Source organism: Rhinopithecus roxellana, chromosome 14, assembly GCF_007565055.1.
Source record: "Rhinopithecus roxellana isolate Shanxi Qingling chromosome 14, ASM756505v1, whole genome shotgun sequence".
In the NCBI taxonomy this organism is placed as follows: Eukaryota; Metazoa; Chordata; class Mammalia; order Primates; family Cercopithecidae; genus Rhinopithecus; species Rhinopithecus roxellana.
In genome coordinates this window covers 83,823,911-83,845,386 of record NC_044562.1, presented here as the reverse complement: position 1 = coordinate 83,845,386, position 21,476 = coordinate 83,823,911, and the positions used below count along the sequence as shown (strand labels likewise).

The window sequence follows — 21,476 nt, the reverse complement described above, 5'->3', positions numbered from 1 at the left end:
ATGATCCTATTATCCTGCCACTTCCCTTTTTCTAAGATGGTAAAGATAATGATCAATAAATACTGAGGGAACTCAGAGACCGGTGCCGGCATGGGTCCTCTGTATGCTGATCGCCGGTCCCCTGGGCCCACTTTTTCTTTCTCTATACTTTGTCTCTGTATCTCGTTTCTTTTCTCAAGTCTCTCGTTCCACCTAACGAGAAATGCCCACAGGTGTGGAGGGGCAGGCCACCCCTTCACACATCCTGCCTCCTTCCTGAATAGAACCCTCTAAGAGTTGTAAGATTCCAGATAGGTTTAACAGTGGTATGTGGCTCGAATCAGAGTATAGACTTAGAAAGTCTATACTCCAGCCTTAAATAAAAGCCCTTCACCAAGCATGACAGAGAAGCAATAGCTAAGTACAATGTCAAGTCCATAGCATCCCAGTACAGGGCAAGAGTATTGTAGTACCAAGTTCCCAAGAAGAAATATGGAAGGACTAAAGGAAGACCGTGAACCTAAGGGTCATCATGATTACACAACAAGCTTAAAAAGCAGGAGTTTCTACAACATGAAGACAACAGTTGGATGACAGTTAGACAGATATCCCTCTGGGGATTTAAATGTCCCAACAGAGTGCTGGAGGAGTGAAGGTAGGTCTCAACCTTCAACTGAACACATTTTAAATGTGTATGGAACTCATTGATAAAAACTGCATTGATTATTTTCCTCAAGAAGACTAAGAACAATCCAGAGAACAAACAAATAATAGAAGAATAAACTGTCTGTTCTTAAGCCAGGTGACTCAGTATTAGAAACTAATTCAAAATACTGTAATGACGTTACATTTCTGCACATCTGAGTCTGAGAGCTGTTTCATTATTGTATTTAATTCTTATAATACCTGTAGTAAGCTAAGTAATGGCCCTAAAGATATCAGGTCCTAATCTCTAGAACCTGTAAATGTTGCTTTATATGGTAAAGCCTTTGCAGATGTCATTAAATTAACGATATTGAAATGGTGAAAATAACCTGGATTAAGGTGGACCCTAAATCCAATCACAAATATCCTTTTAAGAGAGAGGCAGGAGATTTAACATAGACAGAAGAGGAAAAGCAATGTGATCAGGGAAGCAGAGGTTGAAGTGAAATCATCACAAGCCAAGGAAAGCTAGTAGCCAAGAGAAGCTGTAGCGGGCAAGGGATGGAATCTCCCTAAGGTTCTTGCAAAGAATGTGTCCCTCCAGAACTGTGAAAGAACACATTTCTATTGTTTAAGCCACCAAATTTGTAATTTGTTACAGAAGCCTTAGGAAATCAATATAATAATCTAATAAGCAAGTTATAGTTCCATTTTTACAGATAGAAACAGAGGTTCAGAATAGTGTATGGACCCACCCTCTGCCCTCTGGGAAAGGAGGCAGAGTTAAAGAGTTATTGAAGGAAACTGGTGGAGTGGAGACTGTGAGGGAGCTAGATGGTAACTGGATGGTGTAGGTCCCAAGTGCCCAGGGTGAATGACAACCACATGTCTGAGCCCAAGTTGATGTTCTTTTCCCTGCACACATTGCTTCAACTTCATGGAAGTTCTCACCCAAGGGATATTCCCTATCACCTTTGCTGGATCTATTATATCCTGCACATTCTGTCTATATCAACTAAAATTGCTCTTTCATGCTCCTGCCATTCTCTACCTTAGTTGCTTCCAATTCTTTTATTTTGAAAGGTATTCAATAAATATTTGCTAATTAACTGAAAGTAAATCACATTTTAAGTGTACGGGACAAAACGGTCATGGGCAAGATTTCAAATTATGTCAATCAATTTCCATGAAAGTACAAATCATTTGAATTTGGACTGCATCAAAAAAGAAAATAAAACAAAAAAGGTTGAAAAATCAAACACATTTGAGCAGCTATGACAAATGTGTAACTAAAGAACTAAGCAGGTTCAGTGGCTCTTGCCCATAATCCCAGCTACTCAGGAGGCTGAATATAAAAAAAGAACTAGTGTAACATGTATGGTTACCGAGAAGTGGAATCTAGTCAGGGGTTTTGTTGACCACATGCAAATAAAAACCAGAAGACCAATCTTGAAAAAATAAAATAAAGGATAAAAGATTTGCAGAAAATGTCACAGAACTATAAAACCAAGTATTTACATAATGCAATTACTAGCACTAAGAAACTAATCTGGTAATCTTAAGAAAAATACGTCTTTTAAAAAGCCATCAAAAAACAGAGTATATGAGAAAGCCAAAGACATACATTCCATTCCTTCAAAAAAGATTTCTAGTACTGTTCTATCAAAAATTCAGATAACATATTAAGGAAGCTAATAAAAGTCAAGAGGATTGAATGCAGCTATAGTTTTTTTACCTTATATACTAGCCTGGTAATGAAGATATAATTTTCTTATTATAGAATCTGATTTTTAGAGATTATATTTCATATTCTTTTTAAATGTATATATCACCACCCCAATTTGGATGCATTGTACCTTCCCCCACCAATCTCATTATGTTAAAGGATTAATGTTACAATAATCCAAATAACCCCGGGAGGCAAAATTGAATATCAATTAATCACATCTCACATAAAATTAGCATTTCTTTTTTCAATGCAGATATTTGACTAAATACAGGTCCTAGTAGACAGAAAATTCAACAGGAAGATGCAAGATGACTAGATGGATTACTCCAAGAAGAAAATAAAAATGCTGCAAAAGGAGGCGAAATGTTGCTGAAAACCAACTTTCATTTGCCTCGGTCTAGCCAAAAAACGTCATTACCAAGACCTAAGAAAAGGGCAAACAAAACAAAACACTAAACCAAAAGGTCTTATTAAACTTTCTATGCACCTTTCTCCTACCAAGCAAATTTTAACCAACTAAGTAGTCCGACTAAGTTATTTATCATATATTTCAAATATCAAAAGGAAAAATACGAATTCTACAACTAGGGGTTCTTTGCTGCAATGTTCAAAACCCAGAATGAACTCAGGTACTTTTTGAGTTACCACTTGAGAAATGACCTCAGGTAGGAATCACATGAATTCAAAATTATTATTGTAAATACTTTATTTTTAAAACTTCATAAAATCCATCCAAAATACTATAATAAAACATGTTATTAAAACTTCACAGATACAAATCTATTTAAAATAAAACTTTCTGACTTATTTTTTGGGCACTGGAAAGTAAATTACAATTGTCAACTACCACTCATACGTAGGTAGAAAAACAGGAGGGAAGCTCTCTTAAATTACTTCAACATAGCAATCAAGAAGAAGGAAAACAAAGAAAAGCTTCAGAAGCATTTTAAAAGCTTTTTCAAAACAGAAACAAAAAATTTCATATTGCCTTAAGTTGTATTTTTTGTTTCTAATAGGTCAGTGAGGTCTTATGGTAATAAAAATAAATATTAGCAAATAATGATAACTACATGTAATTCTATTTTCAAATTTTCAGAAACTCTTTCTTTTAAAAAAGAAAAAGAAAAGAAAAAAGAAGAAGAAAGCAAGAAGTTTCTTCTGAAACTGTTGATTTAACATCAAAGTCTTTTTAAAAACCTCAATCCTCCAAGAATGGAAAGTGCTCACCTGTGACCTTCTGCCTGGATCTCTTTGCTGAATCTACTGCCAAGTACAGCGTGGAGCTCAAATAGAAACCTGAGCCCCTACTCTTCTCTCACTTGATAAGAGAAGAAACAAAAGTGGCTTTTACCTCTAATTCGCTCAGAAAACAATTTTTTGAATACCTTTTTTACAGGAAACTCCAGGAGACAAATGGTCCTTGTACTTCTCTATGCTGGGTAGAAACTACATACATTTTGTCAATCTTATTTTCAGATAAAAATGAACAGTCTCTGGCCAAGCAAAACAAAAACTGGAGAAGCAAAGAGTAAAACGCAGCTCACTTTCTAAAAGGTTCCTTAACCTAAGAATACTACTTAATACCAGCAGGATCCCCCAGAAAATTGCCATCAGACACATTCAACTCCCCAAGTGCAATAATAGGAAAATTGTGACACTTCAGCTTGATGGCTATAAAGGCCCAGCAGTTCATTCTTCTGCAAGGGGAAATAGTCTCCAATTAACTCAGACCCAACCATTGCAACTTATATTCAGAGACAGCCTTGTTTTTCCACAAAATGCCTGCATATATATGGTCTCGAGTTGACTGGGTAAATATCTGAAGAGCTTACAGACAGTTTCCATTAATTTGAAGGTTCTCACAGCATTCTTTAAGGACTCAGAGTAAATTCTATCTGAGCACGGCATGTGATTTCTTTGGTTTCTTTTCCAAGCCGATTCCTTCTATATACTTTGTAATCCATCCTTTTAATTTTTTGATATAAATGCCTTACAGTTTAGTATGACTTAGTTCAAACCACGTTTATTTGTCTCAAACCCCGGGTTACAAAGATGCAAGTGTACAGAGAGTCCCGGCTCCACGGAATTATTGTCTATTTTTAATAATATGATCACCATTAAAATAGTTCTGGAAAATGTTACAGCAGCAAAGAAGATGTGTATTTTGTCCAACTTGGGGCTTCAGAAAGATGTCTGAGCTAAGACTTTAAAAATCTCTTTCAAAGTTTTAAAAATTGTGTTTATTTCTTTTTTTCTGATTATTAAAATAATACATTCCATTATAGAAAATTTTGCAAATAAAGATAACTTACAATCACAATACATCTTTGAACCTGTCAATCAGGAATAAGCACCTAACCTTTCAATATATTCCTTTCTTGTCTTTTTCTCTTGCTCTATATAAGTGTATGTGTATATGCTTTTTATAGTATTAGAAAACATATGTTTATACACTGATTTTATTCAATCATCACCACAACGTTACATTTACCCACATCAGTCTTCAAAGGAAGAATAAAAGCATGATCAAAAGCTGCATCACATTACATCCTTGGATGTACTGTCATTTATAACATTCTCCTTTTATACTGTTAGGTTTTAACTTGTCTAGTTAATTGGTATTGTAAACGATCTACTTTGAACAACCTTGTATCTAAATCTTGTCCACACTGCTTGTTTCTCACACCTACCTATACAGTATGTCCTGTGGAAACATCATCTCCCAGGACACAATTCATCACTAACACTCTTAGTGCCTCCTGCAGCTCTCTGTTGTTTTCAGGATTTGCAGTTTCCCAAGGGATGTATGAGTACGGGTGGTGGCAGCAAGCATCCTGATCATCTCAAGGAACAGCCCTGGAGCAGCGGCAGCAGTTTGCACCCAGCAGCTAGGCATGTGTAAGAGGCCGATGTGTCTCCCGGCCTACTGTTAGATGGAAAGGGTGACTCTACTTCACAAGGCTGAGCATGGGATGCCTCCAACTGCTTTTCTCTCTCCACTCTCCCAGGACTGTAGCACTAGGTTACCTATCAGTCACCTTGGACAGTTGAGAGTTTTCATCTTTATTGTCATAAGTATTTTTAAGAAAAGGCTGACGTTTTACTTTCCTTCCATTTTTAACTAAAATAACTAAGCCCCGGAAGATGAACAGCAGTTAGCCAAGTAAAGATGGACAGGAAAGGGTTTCCTGTGACTCTTAACAGCATAAACAAGAAAACTGAGTAGAAACTGTAGTGTATGCAGGCAGTTCTCTAGCATATAAACTAAAAGGAGGGAGGGGTGGGACATTAAGGCTGCAGCTATGAAGGGTAGACAGGTCACAAGATGCTACAAGTCCCACAGAGGACCTTGCACCCAAATGCAAAAAGAATCAGGTCTGCATTTAGATGGATAACGTTAGTACTACCAGAGGCAGGAGGACCAGTTGTGAGGCTAACATAATAGCTGAGGGGAGAGATGCCAGGACCTGAATTCATGTAGCTGAGGCTATGACAATATGTAGAAGGAAAAATCAGCTGAATCAGAAGCAGATTTAGTTATAGGCACTTCCCATTTTTGCTAGTTAAATATTGCCCATTTCTGGTCTGTGCGTGCTACCAGGACACCATGTCTCCTCAAAGCCCAGGGGGTCAGGGCACACGATTCTCTTTATGGAAAGAAGCACAGTGCCACATGTCCCAAAGGTTTTACAATGACTTCTGCTGTGACGAGGGTGGTCACAACTCTGATGGCTGGTATGTTATAAACTGCACAGAAAGTCCAACTACATATCAGCTCCAGAACAGGAAAAACACTTGTACTTCCTTTGTTAAAAAAGAAAAAAGAGTGAAGGAGCAGCTTCCAAGCAGGAGGCTGTGAACCATTCCCTCACTGTCACTGTGCATTGCTTCTGTCTTAAGGCGATCACGTGGGCATAGCTGCACACATTAAACTGGTTTCATTAAGAGCCTCCAGTCATTCATTTTGCTTATTAAAGCCAATCCACAATGATATTCACAATGGAAATCTCAGCTGTCCCTAGCAAAGATACTAAAATACAATTAATTCCTCTTCCCGAGGAGTCTGTAGGTATGCGCTTGAGGTATTGTGTTAATTGCCACTGCTTCATACCATGGCTTCAATTAGGAATCAAAATGGGAGCAAGACAAACATGGATCCCATTAAGTTTCAGAGGACTTGAAGCTGAAGTTTTTCCCCCACCCTACTCTTACACTGATTATAACAGCAGAGAGGATTCCATCTGGGGAACTATAGTGACATCCAGTGGCTGTGAAGCGAACCACGCCAGTTGCAAAACTTGGTTTACTACATCATGAAAGCAGAAACATTTGTTGATATGCTGACATTTTAAATTCAATGTCTATCAAAGTGTGTGTACAAGTAGAACCATATAATAATATGATCAAAAATCAGGACATTCAGAGATTCATAACAAAATCAAGATATTTCGTTGTCTTCAATGATTGACTCAGCAGCATATATTAAAATTCTCAGCAGCATATATTAATAATTACAGGTGGAGGACATGAAACATGGACGTTGCATTCAAAGTTCCAAACATAATATTATTATACAATTCATGTTTTGTACAAATTCAAAAACAGGTAATTTTTAGCATGATTCTCTTGCTCAGCCAAAATAAATAACTGGCTCTGCTATAAAGTGAACTCAGTTGGCTCGGTTCAATCTCAATAATTTCATCACTACCTGGGTTAGGAACGTTTATACGAAAGTTTTCTTGGTGGTTCACAATTTAAATGACAGCATTCCTGAGAGAGATGTAGAGTGAGACAGAGGCAAACCGACCACAGAATCTCAGGAACATTTGCTTGAAATATTGTGGTGGGAAGAAACCAACTTGCTTCAGTGGAAAAATACAGATTACAGAATCTGACAGAATCTAGATCTTTGTATTCCTGTATGTAAATAGATATTAAAATATATACTCTATGCACACTAGTAGTAGCTATCACACATATGAATTTATATTAAAAATACGAATAATGGCCAGGCGCGGTGGTTCATGCCTGTAATCCCAGCACTTTGGGAGGCCAAGGCAGACGGATCACTTGAGGTCAGGAGTTCGAGACCAACCTGGCCAACATAGTGAAAACCCCATCTCTACTAAAAATACAAAAATTAGCCAGGCATGATGGTGCAGGCCTGTAATCCCAGCTACTCAGGAATCTGTAGCATAAGAATCACTTGAAGCTGGGAGGTGGAAGTGGCAGTAAGCCAAGATCACACACTGTACTCCAGCCTGGGTGACAGAGGGAGACTCTATCTCGGAAAAAAAAAAAAAATTAATAAGATTAAAGTGTCCTTTGCCACAGAAAACGTAACTCTGAAATTAAGACTTCAGGTTCAGGAAGGTACCACATTTTGAATGCCAAGTATTCCCCCTTCTGCTTTTAATAGTCTGTGATACAGTTTAGACAGATGAGAAGCAATTATAGTAGCATATGCATTAACAACTCGGAATGTCTCCGAAACTGGCCTACGCTTATTTTTGTCACTAAAAGTGAGCTAAAGTGCAGAAAACCCTCAACTCTCACCTATCCTATAAGTTAAAATATCCTTACCTATGAGGCCTCAGGATCTCACAAACACTAAATCTCATAAACACATAGACCACATGTGAAGATGATACAATGAGGGCATGTACAGCTAGTAGAAATGACAGATAGGTGGGGATCATTCCAGGGAGCCACAGGTAGTCTGATGGAAAAGCAAAATAAAAGGTCAAATCTTGCATTCTGGCCTCCTTAGTAGTATACTTTTAAAACTAAATCACATCATATTCTTCTCTGACTCAAAGACCTCCCCTTGCTTTTTCTCTCACTCAGTGTAAATGCCAGACCCACTTCCTGGCCTATGAGACCCTACACGATCTGGTCCTGGGGCAGCTCTATGAAGTCCTCTCCCATTACCTTCCACTTTATTGACTCCACTCCAGGTGCAATGGCCCCGAGGCTGCTTCCTGAACACAAGCACACTGCCACGTCCAGGACTTTCCACCTGCTGTTCCCTCTGTCCAGAATAATCTTCCATTTAATTGCACAGCCTGCCTGCTGTGTGCTTCATTTCTCTACTGAAACATTACCCAGTCAGGGAGGCTTTCCCTGATATCTCTTTAAAGTGCATCTCCCAGCCAGGTGCGGTGGCTCATATCTGTAATCACAGGACTTTGGGAGGCCGAGGCGGGTGGATCACGAGGTCAGGAGTTCAAGACCAAGCCTGGCCAAGATGGTGAAACTCCATCTCTACTAAAAATACAAAAATTCGCTGGGCGAGGTAGTAGGCATCTGTAATCCCAGCTACTCGGGAGGCTGGGGCAGGAGAATCGCTTGAACCCAGGGGGTGGAGGTTGCAGTGAGCCGAGATTGCGCCACTGCATTTCAGCCTGGGCAACACAGCGAGACTCCATCTCAAAATAAATAAATAAAAAATAAAGTACATCTCCCTTCTGCTCTAGCACTCACTCTCCCCCTTTCCTCCTGCCCTGCCTCCCCAGAGCTTATCATCTCCTATGGGATAACAAATATTAGGCCTTGTTTCCTGTCTCTCTCCCAATGAAAATGCAAACTCACAAGCGCAATGCTTTTTGTCTGTTTTGCTCACACTGCATCCCCAGAATCTACAACAAAATATAGGCTTGGTACAAAATTGTCAATAAATATTTGCTAATTTGCTAAATTGTTTGGGGAACATAGCCAGAGAAGGCAAGAGGAGTCACTGATTTTTGTGGAATCTGTAAAATGACAAGTAAAAAACTACAAATACTCAAGATATATTTTAAGTGCACAAAAGAAAAAAAAAGAAGGTAGGCTCCAAGAGTTAATACATATAGCAACTATGTTAAAGCAGAGAAACTGATTAAAGAGCTTTAAAAAATGTTAACATTAGTTATCTCAGAGTTGAAATTATGAATAATTTTGTTTACTTCATGATATCTTTTTTTCAGTTATTTACAATGAGCTAGATTATTTTTGTATTTAAAATATTTTTTAAAACAATAGGCCGGGCGTGGTGGCTCACGCCTATAATCCCAGTACTTTGGGAGGCCGAGGCGGGGTGGTGGTTCACCTTAGGTCAGGAGTTCGAGACCAGCCTGGCCAATATGGTGAAACCCTGACTCTAGTTTAAAAAATATAAAAATTAGCTGGGCATGGTGGTGGGTGCCTGTAATCCCAGCTACTTGGGAGGCTGAGGCAGGAGAATCACTTGAACTTGGGAGGCGAAGGGTACAGTGAGCCAAGATTGCGCCATTGCACTCCAGCCTGGGTGTCAAGAGTGAAACTCCATCTCAAAATAATAATAATAATAATAATAATAATAATAATAATAATAGGGGCTGAAGCTGGAGGATTGTTTGAGTCCAGGAATCTGAGGCTGCAGTGAGCCATGACTCCACCAGTGCACTCCACCTCAGGCAAAAGAGTGAGATCCTGTCTCTAAAAAAAAAATAATAATTAATTTAAATATAAATAAATAGAAACTATGCCCTTCCCTTGACAATTCTATTTATTTATTTTTTATAATTTCAATTTTTATTCAAATTCAAGAAATACATACATACATATGCAGGTTTTTAACATGGGTATACTGTGTGATGCTGAGGTTTGGATACAATCGAACCTGTCACCCAGAAAGTGAGCACAGTACTTGACTGTTAGTTTTTCAACCCTTCCTCCCACCTCTTCCTCCTCTAGTAGCCCCCAGTGTCTATTGTTGCCATCTCTATGTCCATGAGTATCCAATGTTTAGCTTCCACTTAATACGGAACCCAAAAAGAGACCAAGTAGCCAAAGTAATCCTGAGCAAAGGAACAAAGCTGGAAGGGTCACATTACCCCACTTCAAACCGTATTATAATTCTACAGTAATCAAAACAGCATGACACCTGTACAAAAACAGACATATTGACCAATGCAACAGAACAGAGAACCCAGAAATAAAGCCATACTCCTACAGCCATCTGATCTTTGACAAAGTTGACAAAAATAAGCAACAAGGAGGGGACTCTCTATTTAATAAATGGTGTTGGGAAAACTAGCTAGCCATATACAGAAGAATGAAAGTGGACCCCTACCTTGCACCACATACAAAAATTAACTCAAGACGGATTAAAGATTTAAAAGATTAAAAACCTCAACCTATAAGAATCCTGGAAGAAAACCTAGGAAACACCATTCCAGACATCAACTTGAGGAAGAATTTATGACTATGTTCTTGAAAGCAATTGCAACAAAAACAAAAATAGACAAGTGGAACCTAATTAAACCAAAGAGCTTCTGCTCAGTAAAGGAAACTATCAACAGATTGAACAGACAACCTACAGAATGGGAGAAAATATTTGCAAACTATGCATCTGACAAAGGTCTAATGTCTAGAATCTATTAAGGAACTTACACAATTCAACAAACAAAAAACAACCCCATTATAAAGTAGTGAAGGACATGAATAGATACTTCTTAAAAGAAGACACACAAGTAGCCAACAAACGTGAAAAATTCCTTCACATCACTAATCATCAGAGGAATGCAAATCAAAACTACAATGAGATACCATCTCCCACCAGTCAGAATGGTTATTATCAAAAAGTTGAAAAACAGCAGATATTGGCAAGGCTGCAGAGAAAAGGGAATGCTTATACACTGCTGGTGGAATGTAAATTAGTTCAGCCACTGTGGAAAGCAGTTTGGAGATTTCTCAAAAATTTAAAAAAGAACTATCATCCATCCCAGCGATCCCATTACTGGGCATATATCCAAAATAAATAAAAAGACACCTGCACTCGTATGTTCATTGCAGCAGTATTCACAATAGCAAAGACACAGAATCAGTAACAGTGGACTGGATAAAGAAAATGCAGTACATACAGGCCAGGCATGGTGGCTCACACCTATAATCCTAGCACTTTGGGAGGTCAAGGTGGGTGGATCACCTGACCTCAGGAGTTGAAGACAAGCCTGGCCAACATGGTGAAACCCCACCTCTACTAAAAAAAAAAAAAAAAAAAAAAAAAAAATGCTGGGTGTGGTGTCATGTGCCTGCAATCCCAGCTACTCTGGAGGCTGATGCACAAGAATAGCTTGAGCCCGGGAGACGGAAGTTGCTTGAGCCCAGGAGACGGAGTTTGCAGTGAGCTAAGATCACGCCACTGTACTCCAGCCTGGGTGACAGAGTGAGACTCTGTCTCAGAAAAAAAAAAAAAAAAAAAAAAGGGTACATATGAATCATGGAATACTATGAAGCCATTAAAAAAAAGAATGAAGTCATGTCCTGAATAAAACGAAAGAAAGCCACACTCCTACAGCCATCATTGATGCTGGACTCCCTATTCAATAAGGGCATTATCCTAAGCAAGTTAACACAGGAACAGAAAACCAAATTGAATTTTATTGAAAATTCATCATTTTGGACAAAAAGAGTGTAAGAATGTTTCTTAAACAATACACAGAGCCGATTGGCTGATCACTAAAGTTCTGGAAAATAGTTCATCCTTTGGTTCTTTACATCAGTAGCACTCACAGAAAACTTGCAGTAAAGACATCAGTGGTTTATTCTGTTAGCAAAGAGCATCTGCAGCTGCATATCACATTTAAGGAGAAAAAAACCACTGTAGTTCTATCCATTCATTTAAATATGCAAATTAAATTGAACATTTTACTTCCTACCACTATTAGACTGAATAGATATTGCAAGATTATAATACACTATGCAAAAAGGCAAAACTAAAACAAAAAACATTTTAAAGACAAATCTGTTTATATTTTGTGCTGAGGAAGATGACACTACCACAATAGTGATTACTCTCCTGTTACATCGGTAAAGAACTGGAAGCTATTAAATCTAATACATGTTAGTATTGGGGTAGAAATAATGTTTTCAATTGTTCTGTTTACACATATAATCTGAGTGAAAAACCAAAGGAAAAAAAAATACAAAAGGCTCTGGAAATAAAATTCTTTCTCATGAGCTTTGGTCTAATGCATGGTTGATGAAGTCATGAGAATATGCTCATTATCTTTGATTTTATTTCAGCAGTTTCCAGAAAATACAGTAATAAAGAAATAAACTTCTATTACTACTTGATGCCTAAAAGTTTAAATTTAATATGTGGATCAAATTAATTCCCAATGTTCCATTTTAAGCTTTTGCATTAAAAGACCTGTACACTTTATTCCTTAATATAAATAATTTACAGTGTTTTCAGTGAAAAACACTTCTTGATTTACAGAGCAGATTTTTATTACTGAACTGCAAAGCTATTTGTTAGAGATAAATGGTAGTGACTATAATGAAAAAAAATTTTAAGTCCCCCCGAAAGAAAAACTTAAGAATATAAAATACTGTAATAATATACAATGCTAATTAGGAGCTAAATGAAATAGCTTGGAATAGGGCAGATATCTATTGAGAATTAATACCATACTTCTAGGAGATTAATTATCATGAATAGAAGTTAAACTAGTCACAAACGTCCACGAAGAAAACATATAGTGAGCCTTTTCTGTCCTAGAAGATGAGGCAACAAGTCGTATTGGCCAGTATGACATACCTTTAGAAGCAAGCGTCCTTGGCAGGTTGATAACTATCTAGACTGAGCTGTCAAAATCAGTTGCACTATTGTAGCTCATCAGCTATCAACTGAAGAGACTGCAGAACAATTCTAGCTTCCTCTCCACAGGCCTCACTCTGTCCCCTTCATGAGGTTCTGGCACGTCCCAGGACGCCCGTTGTCAAATCAGAAATACAAACATTTTCTAAGTGGTTCAGGGAATGCAGGTAGTGTTCAGAAAAACCACTTCCCAAATCTTTAAAAAATGAATCCTTCTAAGAACACACCTTTCCTGCCAAAATCATTTTTAATTCCATTTCATAAGAGAAAGGCTGTTCATTGGAATAGAACCTTACATTGGCACATTGCTCTGAGGCATAAACTCAAATGCATCAAACAAGGGCATGACTTTATATATTGGCAGCTATGCTAGAAAGTAAATGACTCCAATGACTATGTACAAAATTCTTTCACAAGTCTGAACAAATTGAAGCAATTAATGGAGCAGTCACTGATAAATTATTTAAAATGATTTTGATGATTTCTTACTAAAAGTTGTTAAACATATAATGCAACAAAGTTTGTGGCAGGCTGAACTATAGCCCCCAAAAAAAACCACATCTTAATTCCTAGAACCTGTGAATGTCACATGGAAAAAAAAAATTTTGCAGACAGTATTAAATTAAGGATCTTGAAATGGAGATCATGCTGAATTATCTGGGTGGGCCCGAAATGTTACCGCCTTTATAAGAAAGAGAGAGACTTGACACAGACAGAAGAGCAGAAAGCAATGTGACCACAGTGGCAGAGATTAGGTGATGCAGCCACAAGCCAACAAATGCTGGCAGCCACCAGGGCTGGAAGAGGCAAGAAATTAGGGCTTCCAGAGGACACACATCCCTGACAACACCTTGATTTCAACCCAGTGATATGGATTTCAGTCTTCTGGCCTCCAAAAGTGTGAGAATAAATTTCTGTTGCTTTAAGCTGAGTTTGTGGTAATTTGGAACAGCAACCACAGGAAACTAATAAAGAGTTCAAAGAATCAAATGGCATTGCCATAACAAACTCCTTCCTGTCTCATCTACTTATATGTAAACATGTTTTGAAAACAAATCTATAAAAATGAAAAATCAGGGGACAAAACTGTTACCAAATCCTGTCTCACTCTAGTAGAACAAATTCTTTACAACATATTAAAAGAATTTTTTTAAACCCTTCACATTTCATAATAGAGATGCATTTCCAAATAAAACATTTTAAAAGGCTACTCCTTGTGTTTATGAATTTAAAATGTAAAGGACTTACTTATTTCTTCAAGAAAAATTTAGGGTCTACACTCGCATAAAGAGAATCACTGCTATGGATACTTGTACCTGTCTGTGCTACAATTGACTCAAATCGTGGTCCAAATGACAGCTTTTTTTTTTTTTAACATCTCAAACACTTTGCATTGTGCTAATAAAAATTATTATGAAATGTATTCTTCCATCAATTGGATCTGTTTTAGCTCTGAAATTCCCATAGATCATTCTTTAAATGTAGAGGGGTGTGTAAACTATAAAAATTTCTATCCTTGTTTCCACTTTGTGCTACTTTCTTTCTCTTGTAACTACAAATAACAAAAAATAAAAAGAATAAAGAAATGACTATTCATAATTCTTTTCTATTTTTGTACCTCTGAAGAAAATCTTCACCATAGGATCTATACTAAAATAAACAGAAAAGCAGGACTTTCTGAAAAATAATGGCAAAGAAGCCACTGGCTTCATTCTCCCCAACAGAAAACCAAAACCAAATAAACAGCATTGAGATTTTCCCCAGAAGTATCCCAGAACTCAAATATGAAGATGAGACAGTTCCATGGGCAACAGAAAAGTGAAGAAAAACTCCAGACGGTAAGAGAATCAAACTTCAGTATCCACCACGATGCCCCTCCCACAAGCTTGTGAAAAACTTTCCCCCAACTCACTGTGTTTACACCAGAAAAAGTGAGATTTAGGTGGACAACCTCCTACCCCACCATCTTGGGTTCCCTGGCAGGAGATCTGTCTCTGTCTTAATCATAGGAAGCATTGTGATTGCCTGATGGGAGAAATATCCCTGAGGACAGGCAGAGACAAAAAAAAGGAGGCAAGACAACCATTCCCAGCCCCAGAAACTCTGCTCTGCAACCCAGCCAAAGGAGACACCAAATCAGAGTGGCTGTTCAGCAGCACCACATGGCAGGAGGTTCATCCCACAGGTCCCCTGGCCATGGGCCCCTAGCCAGCTGTTCTGCAGTGTTGGGATATCCCCTTTGGGAACCTCTCCCATTTGCAAAGTGCAGTGCTCTGACCTTTACTAGAGCCAAGGCAAACCTAGGTTTAAGGCGCCATCTAGAGCCAAAAAGAAGGCAATGACCTATCGGTAAAAACCTCTAAGGAATATATCCAATAAAAAAACAAAAGAAGCCAGGCAAAGAAGGCTCCAATAAATAACTAATCCTTCAGTGCAAAGATATAGACACACATCCACAAAAACAGCAGCAAACAGGGAACCACGATCTCTCCAAACAGACACAAGGAACCAGTAAATGACCCTAGCAAGACAGCAATATGTGAGCTCTGACCAAGAATTTAAAATAAAACCTTTAAGGAAATTCAGTGATTGCCAGGATAAAATTGATAAAATCAATTCAGATATTTATAAGATAAATTTAACAATGAGATTGATTTTTTTTAAAGTACAAAAAATTGTGAACCTGAGAAATACATTCTCTGATCTGAAAAATTCATTAGAGGCTCTCAACAGCAGACTGGATCAAGCAGAGGAAAACATCAATGAGTTGGCTATCTGAAAATACATGATCAGAAGGAAAAAAAGAAAAAAGAATGAAAAGGAACTGAGATCACCTATAAGATATAGAAAATTACCTCAAAAGACCAAATCTAAGAATTACTGGTGTTCAAGAGGGAGCTGAACGAGAAATAGAAAAGCAATGATGTGAGACAATAACTCTGTATCCTTACCTACACCTATGTGAGGCAGGTGCTCAAAAAGGGTCCAGCTGTGGTCATCAATGTAATGATTCTTCAGGATCAACAGCTGACAAACATCTCGAGCCGTTATGTCACTGGGTACATCTAAAGCCCTGCTGGTTTCATCTTCACTGTATACTTTAATCACCTGTGTAGGTAGAAATAAGAAAAAGAGCTAAAATATTCCTGTTTGTGTTTTTGAAAAATTGTATTGTGTATATTTAAAGTATACAACATGATGTTATGAGATATATATAAATAAATAGCAAAATGGTTACGTAGTAAAACCAATTAACATGTCTATCACCTCACATAGTTACCCATTTTCTGGCAAGTGTGGCAAGAGCAGCTAAAATCTACTTATTTCTCAAAATTCCAAAGTCAATACATTATTATGAATTATAGTTCTCATTTTGTACATTAGAGCTCTAGATGTATTCTTCCCACACATCTGCTACTTTGTATCCTTGATCTACATCTCCTCATTTCCCTCCACCCCACCACTGCCCTTGGTAACCACTGTTTTGTTCTCTATCTCTGCATATTTGATTTATTTTTAGACTACACATCTGAGATCATGCAATATTTTTCTTTCTGTTAGAAAAGAAAAAAGGACTTATTTCACTAAGCATAATGTCCTCCGGGTTCATCCATGTTGTAGCAAATGGCAGCATATTATTTTTTAAGGCTGAATAGTATTCCCTTGCGTGTATCTGCATGTGTATGTATGTGTGTGTAATGCAAATATACAATAAATTACATAAAAGCTCAAATATACACCCATCAATGGGACATGGTACTTAAGTTGTTCCCATATCTTAGTTATTGTGAATGCTGCTGCAATGAACATGGGAGTGCAGGCATCTCTGTGACATGCTGACTTAAACTCCTTTAGGTGTATAGCCGAGAGGGATTGCTGTGTCATATATGGCAGTTCTATTTTTAATTTCTTTACAAATAGCCATACTGTTTTTCAGAATGACTGTATCAATACACATTCTCACCAACAGTGTACTAGCGTTCTCTTTTTTCTACACTTTCACCAATACTTGTTACCTCTTGTCTTTCTGATAACAGCCATCCTAATGGGTATGAAGTGATATTTCATAATGGTTTCGATTTGCATTTACCTGATGATTGGTGATGTTGACCACCTTTTCATATACCTGTTAGCCATTTGTATGTCTTCTTTGGAAAAATGTCTATTCAGGCCCTTTGCTGCTTTATTTTTTAAATTTTTTTAGAAGGAGTTTAATTCTTTCACTCATGTTGCCCAGGCTGGAGCTCAATGGCACAATTTTGGCTCACTGCAGCCTCCACCTCCCAGGTTCATATGATTCTCATCTCTCAGCCTCCTGAGTAGTTGGGATTACACGCATGCGCCACCACGCCCGGCTAATTTTGTATTTTTTTTTTTTTTTTTTTAGTAGAAATGGGCTTTCACCATGTTGGTCAGGCTGGTCTCAAACACTTGACCTCAGGTGATCTGCCTGCCTCAGCCTCCCAAAGTGCTGGGGTTACAGGTATGAGCCACTGCACCCAGTCCTTTGCTCATTTTTAATTGGGTTATTTGTTTTTCTGATATTGAGTTGTATGAGTTATTCATAAATTTTGGATATTAACCCTTATAATTACATATGGTTTGCAAACACTTTTTCCCAATTCATAGGTAGATTTTTTATTAAAATATTTTATTAAAATATCATTCTAGTAAATCAGTAAACATTAGTCAGTTATAATTCCTTATACAGTGTCTTCTACATTTAATTGTCTTATACATTGAATGAATGTTACCTATCCAAGACTTGTTTATGTGTCAAAGCTACTTTGTCCAACAACTTCCATTATCTTCAGTGTCTAAAGATCATTCAATAACTATTTAGTATTACTTCCCCACCACTTTGGTCTCTGAAAAAGCTATGTATCTCTTATCAATATTATAACGGGGCACAGTGGCTCACGTCTGTAATCTCAACACTTTGGGAGGTTTAGGCAGGCAGATCACATGAGGTCAGGAGTTCAAGACCAGCCTGGCCAACATGGCAAAATCCCATCTCCACTAAAAATAAAAAAAATTAGCTGGGCATGGTGGCACATGCCTGTAATTCCAGCTACTTGGGAGGCTGAGGCACAAGAATCACTTGAACCTGGGAGGTGGAGGTTGCAGTGAGCCAGGATTGTGCCACTGCACTCCAGCCTGGGTGACAGAGTCATGTATCACCCTGGGGTAGGTTCCTGTGATACAATGATAAATTATGAATAAAGAGAGACTTTTCTTAAAAGAGTTTTTGCTAAGAGGGTGATCTAGTTTGGATATTTGTCCTCTCCAAATCTCATGTTGAAATGTAATCCCCAGTGTTGGAGGTGGAGCTTAGCAGGAGGTGTTTGGGTCATGGGGGCAGATTCCTCACAATGTCCTGGTGCCATCCTCATGGGATTGAGTGAGTTCTCACTCTTGGTTCCCAAAGGATCTGTTTGTTGAAAAGCATCCTACATCTCCCTCCCCTCCCTCTTGCTTTCTCTGTTGTCTGTTTCTGTTCCCTGCTGCACATTCCATGCCAGGAAATGAGGGGACTGAAGAATAATCTAGGGTTTGCTGAAAATGTTCTCTGCACCTCCTGACTACCCCCACATGTTTTCCTACAGTAAACTCTCCCGACCTGGGGCAACAGAAGTATGCCTCTTAGTTCGCATGTTCTATCTCTTATTTCAGAGAAGCTAAGAAAATGAAAAACTAGAGACATTCTGAAGGCTAAACCAATTTTTTTAGAAAAGAGCAAGAGGCAAATTTGGATAAAATGAGAAAGGTGACTAAACAATCAGGATATGCCACTACTTTCTTTAGATTATGTCCCTGCAAATTTAGACATAAGTTGACAAGAATTGAGATGCACAAACTTAGAGGGGCTTAGGCCAACTTGAATTTCTGGAATAACTGCATATATTTCATTGTTAGAATGAATAAAACCTGCTGAGAGAAAAACTTAATATTTTTGTTTGAAATCCATTTCAAGCACTTATTTTTTAAAAATCCTATTTAATGCTCACACTTATCCAAAATACACATTCATCTATGAATAATGAAATTATATTTAGGTTGATATTCCACAGCAGTAAATCTCTGTCATCTCTTAGATATATTCTGTATTTATGAAAATTCCTTAAACTATGAATGGGATGCCTTTGTTAAAAAGTCTCATTATATTGCTATTTGTTCCTCCTTAAAGTAAATGAAAGGGTCAAGTGCAGTGGCTCACACCTGTAATCCCAGCACTTTGGGAGGCCAAGGTGGGTGGATCACCTGAGGTCAGGAGTTCGAGACCAGCCTGACCAACATGGAGAAACCACATTTCTACTAAAAATACAAAATTAGCGGGGAGTGGTGGTGCATGCCTGTAATCCCAGCTACTCAGGAGGCTGAGGCAGGAGAATCGCTTGAAGCCAGGAGGCGGAGGTTGTGGTGAGCCAAGATCACGTCACTGCACTCCAGCCTGAGCAACAAGAGCGATACTCTGACTCAATAAAGAATAAATATATGTGTGTGTGTGTGTGTGTGTGTATATATATATATATGAAAAAGGAAAAGACAAGTGAAGACTTAACTCTCTAGTAGAGTTGAACATGCCTCTTGCCCAAAGAATTACTACACTAAACCTTCCTATTTAAGAAGAATTCAACTCATCACAAAAACTGCATGACTATATGGGTTAAAACTAAGTTAAAGTTAAAGACTTTTGTGATCATGTAAAAAACAAATAGCAGAGCTGTTCTTAAGAACCACTGAAGCAAAATATTAGTATTCTATTTCCTATACATACTAAAAGGTAAAAAAAAAAAAATTAAACATTATATAATCATGCTATTTAATAAAGGGATATTATACATTTATTTAATAAAGGGATATTATATATTTCCAGTGCAGTGGCCCAAATTCCCAGTTTGCTTTAGAGTGAGCAGTATATTATTTATATCAATTTATCTACAAGATCATTTGAAATTGGATGCCAACAGGAAGAAATTCTTCCTGGACCCTAAAGAAGAATAAGAAGAAATTTTGTTCCATCCAAGGATTGAAAGTTGACTAGCAAGAGAAACATGGCACTGATAAGGTTTATCTACAACAACCCACCAGCATAAACAGAGAGCGTCCAAGGAAGGCCAAGAGTGTACACACTGCCTGTGTTGGAAAGCCCTTCTGTGTCACTCTAATCCTGACAATCACAACAACCTTGGCCTTTGGAGTAGTTTACAGCTTCAAAAACTGCCCTAGAAGCACATGGCACCTAGCAATGCAAATTTAATACTTAGTCACTGCAGCCCTTGCAAAGACATGCTGGAATGTGGGTGAAGCAAATCTCTGTTTTGGCTGACATTCTATCAAGGCATGTTTATACACTTTACACATCAACTCCTCCCCTAGACTGCTCTTCATAAAAAGTAAGTGGAGGAAAGAGATTAAATAAACTAACACAACCCATTTTTAGAATACTAGACACAACAATGTTAAAGTACAAGAAGAAATGGTAACTTTTCAGAAAAAAAAAAGTTTGAGGCCTTTAAAGCCTCTAGACTAAAAGAGGCAAAATATTTAAAATGAAACTAAAAATAAATAAGCAAAATAAAGTCAAGTCAGTATGTATTACCTTGCCCCCAAAGCATACTTAGTATTTCTCTGCCTCACCTGAAATTCTAAGAACATATTTGGAAAGCTCTAACTAAGGAAAAAAGTGAGCAAAGGCTAAGCAGTCAGCCTTTCTCCTCCTCCTTGCTGACTTCAAGGAATGGGATGGCATGGGATAGCCAGATCCTTTTCAATGTGAATTCATTCTAGAATATTTGAAATGAACTTGGCATTGTCAACTGGTCATTTGAGAATGTCACAGAGCAAAAGAGGGCTTTGGATCTGCCATGACTGGGAAGTCGTTAACTATGCCATAGGTTTGCCTCACTTATCCTTTGTTTCTTCAAACAGAGAGAGAAGAGGAATCATCATTCGGCAGGTAAAATAATGAGCATGGATGAAGCATAAAACCAAGAGTAAGAATCCATACAATGAAGCAAGAGAAAGAAAAAACTGAAAGAGCAAAAGTGAAAGAAAAAGATATTTGGGCATAGTTATCTATAGTTATCTTCTGTGTCAAAGTTTCTATTTTAGGAAAATTCAAATTCAATAGTTAAACCCAACTAAATTACTATTAATTAATTAGTCATTGATTTAAAATAATTTAAACGTGATATTTATTTTAAATTTTAAATTTTAAATTTATTTTAAATATCATATTTAAATATGGCCTTAGCATGATGAGACATATATATTTTTTAAACAGAAATATAAATTCATTAATTTATGTATTATATCTATTAATTATATATGTATAGTTAACATATAGTTAATATAAAATAAAAATAAGAAACAAGGCTCACAGGAATCTGCTCTGAACTATGTCCTAAAGCTAAGCTTATTTCTACAGCTCTTTGAAACTTTATCATCTAACCACAGTAAAATTATAAAATAACTTATAATGTTTCAATATTTTTT

General features: G+C 37.5%; 1 protein-coding gene across 2 annotated transcripts in view; it reads right to left on the bottom strand.

Moving 5' to 3' along the window:
- Nucleotides 1-21,476, bottom strand: part of GRB14 (growth factor receptor bound protein 14) — a 130,619-nt gene that overhangs the window by 40,242 nt on the left and 68,901 nt on the right. For both annotated transcript variants that reach the window (XM_010365318.2, XM_010365319.2), the window contains one exon: nucleotides 15,929-16,085. In XM_010365318.2, coding sequence (XP_010363620.2) covers nucleotides 15,929-16,085 — 157 coding nt within the window. The remainder of the gene's footprint in view (nucleotides 1-15,928; nucleotides 16,086-21,476) is intronic.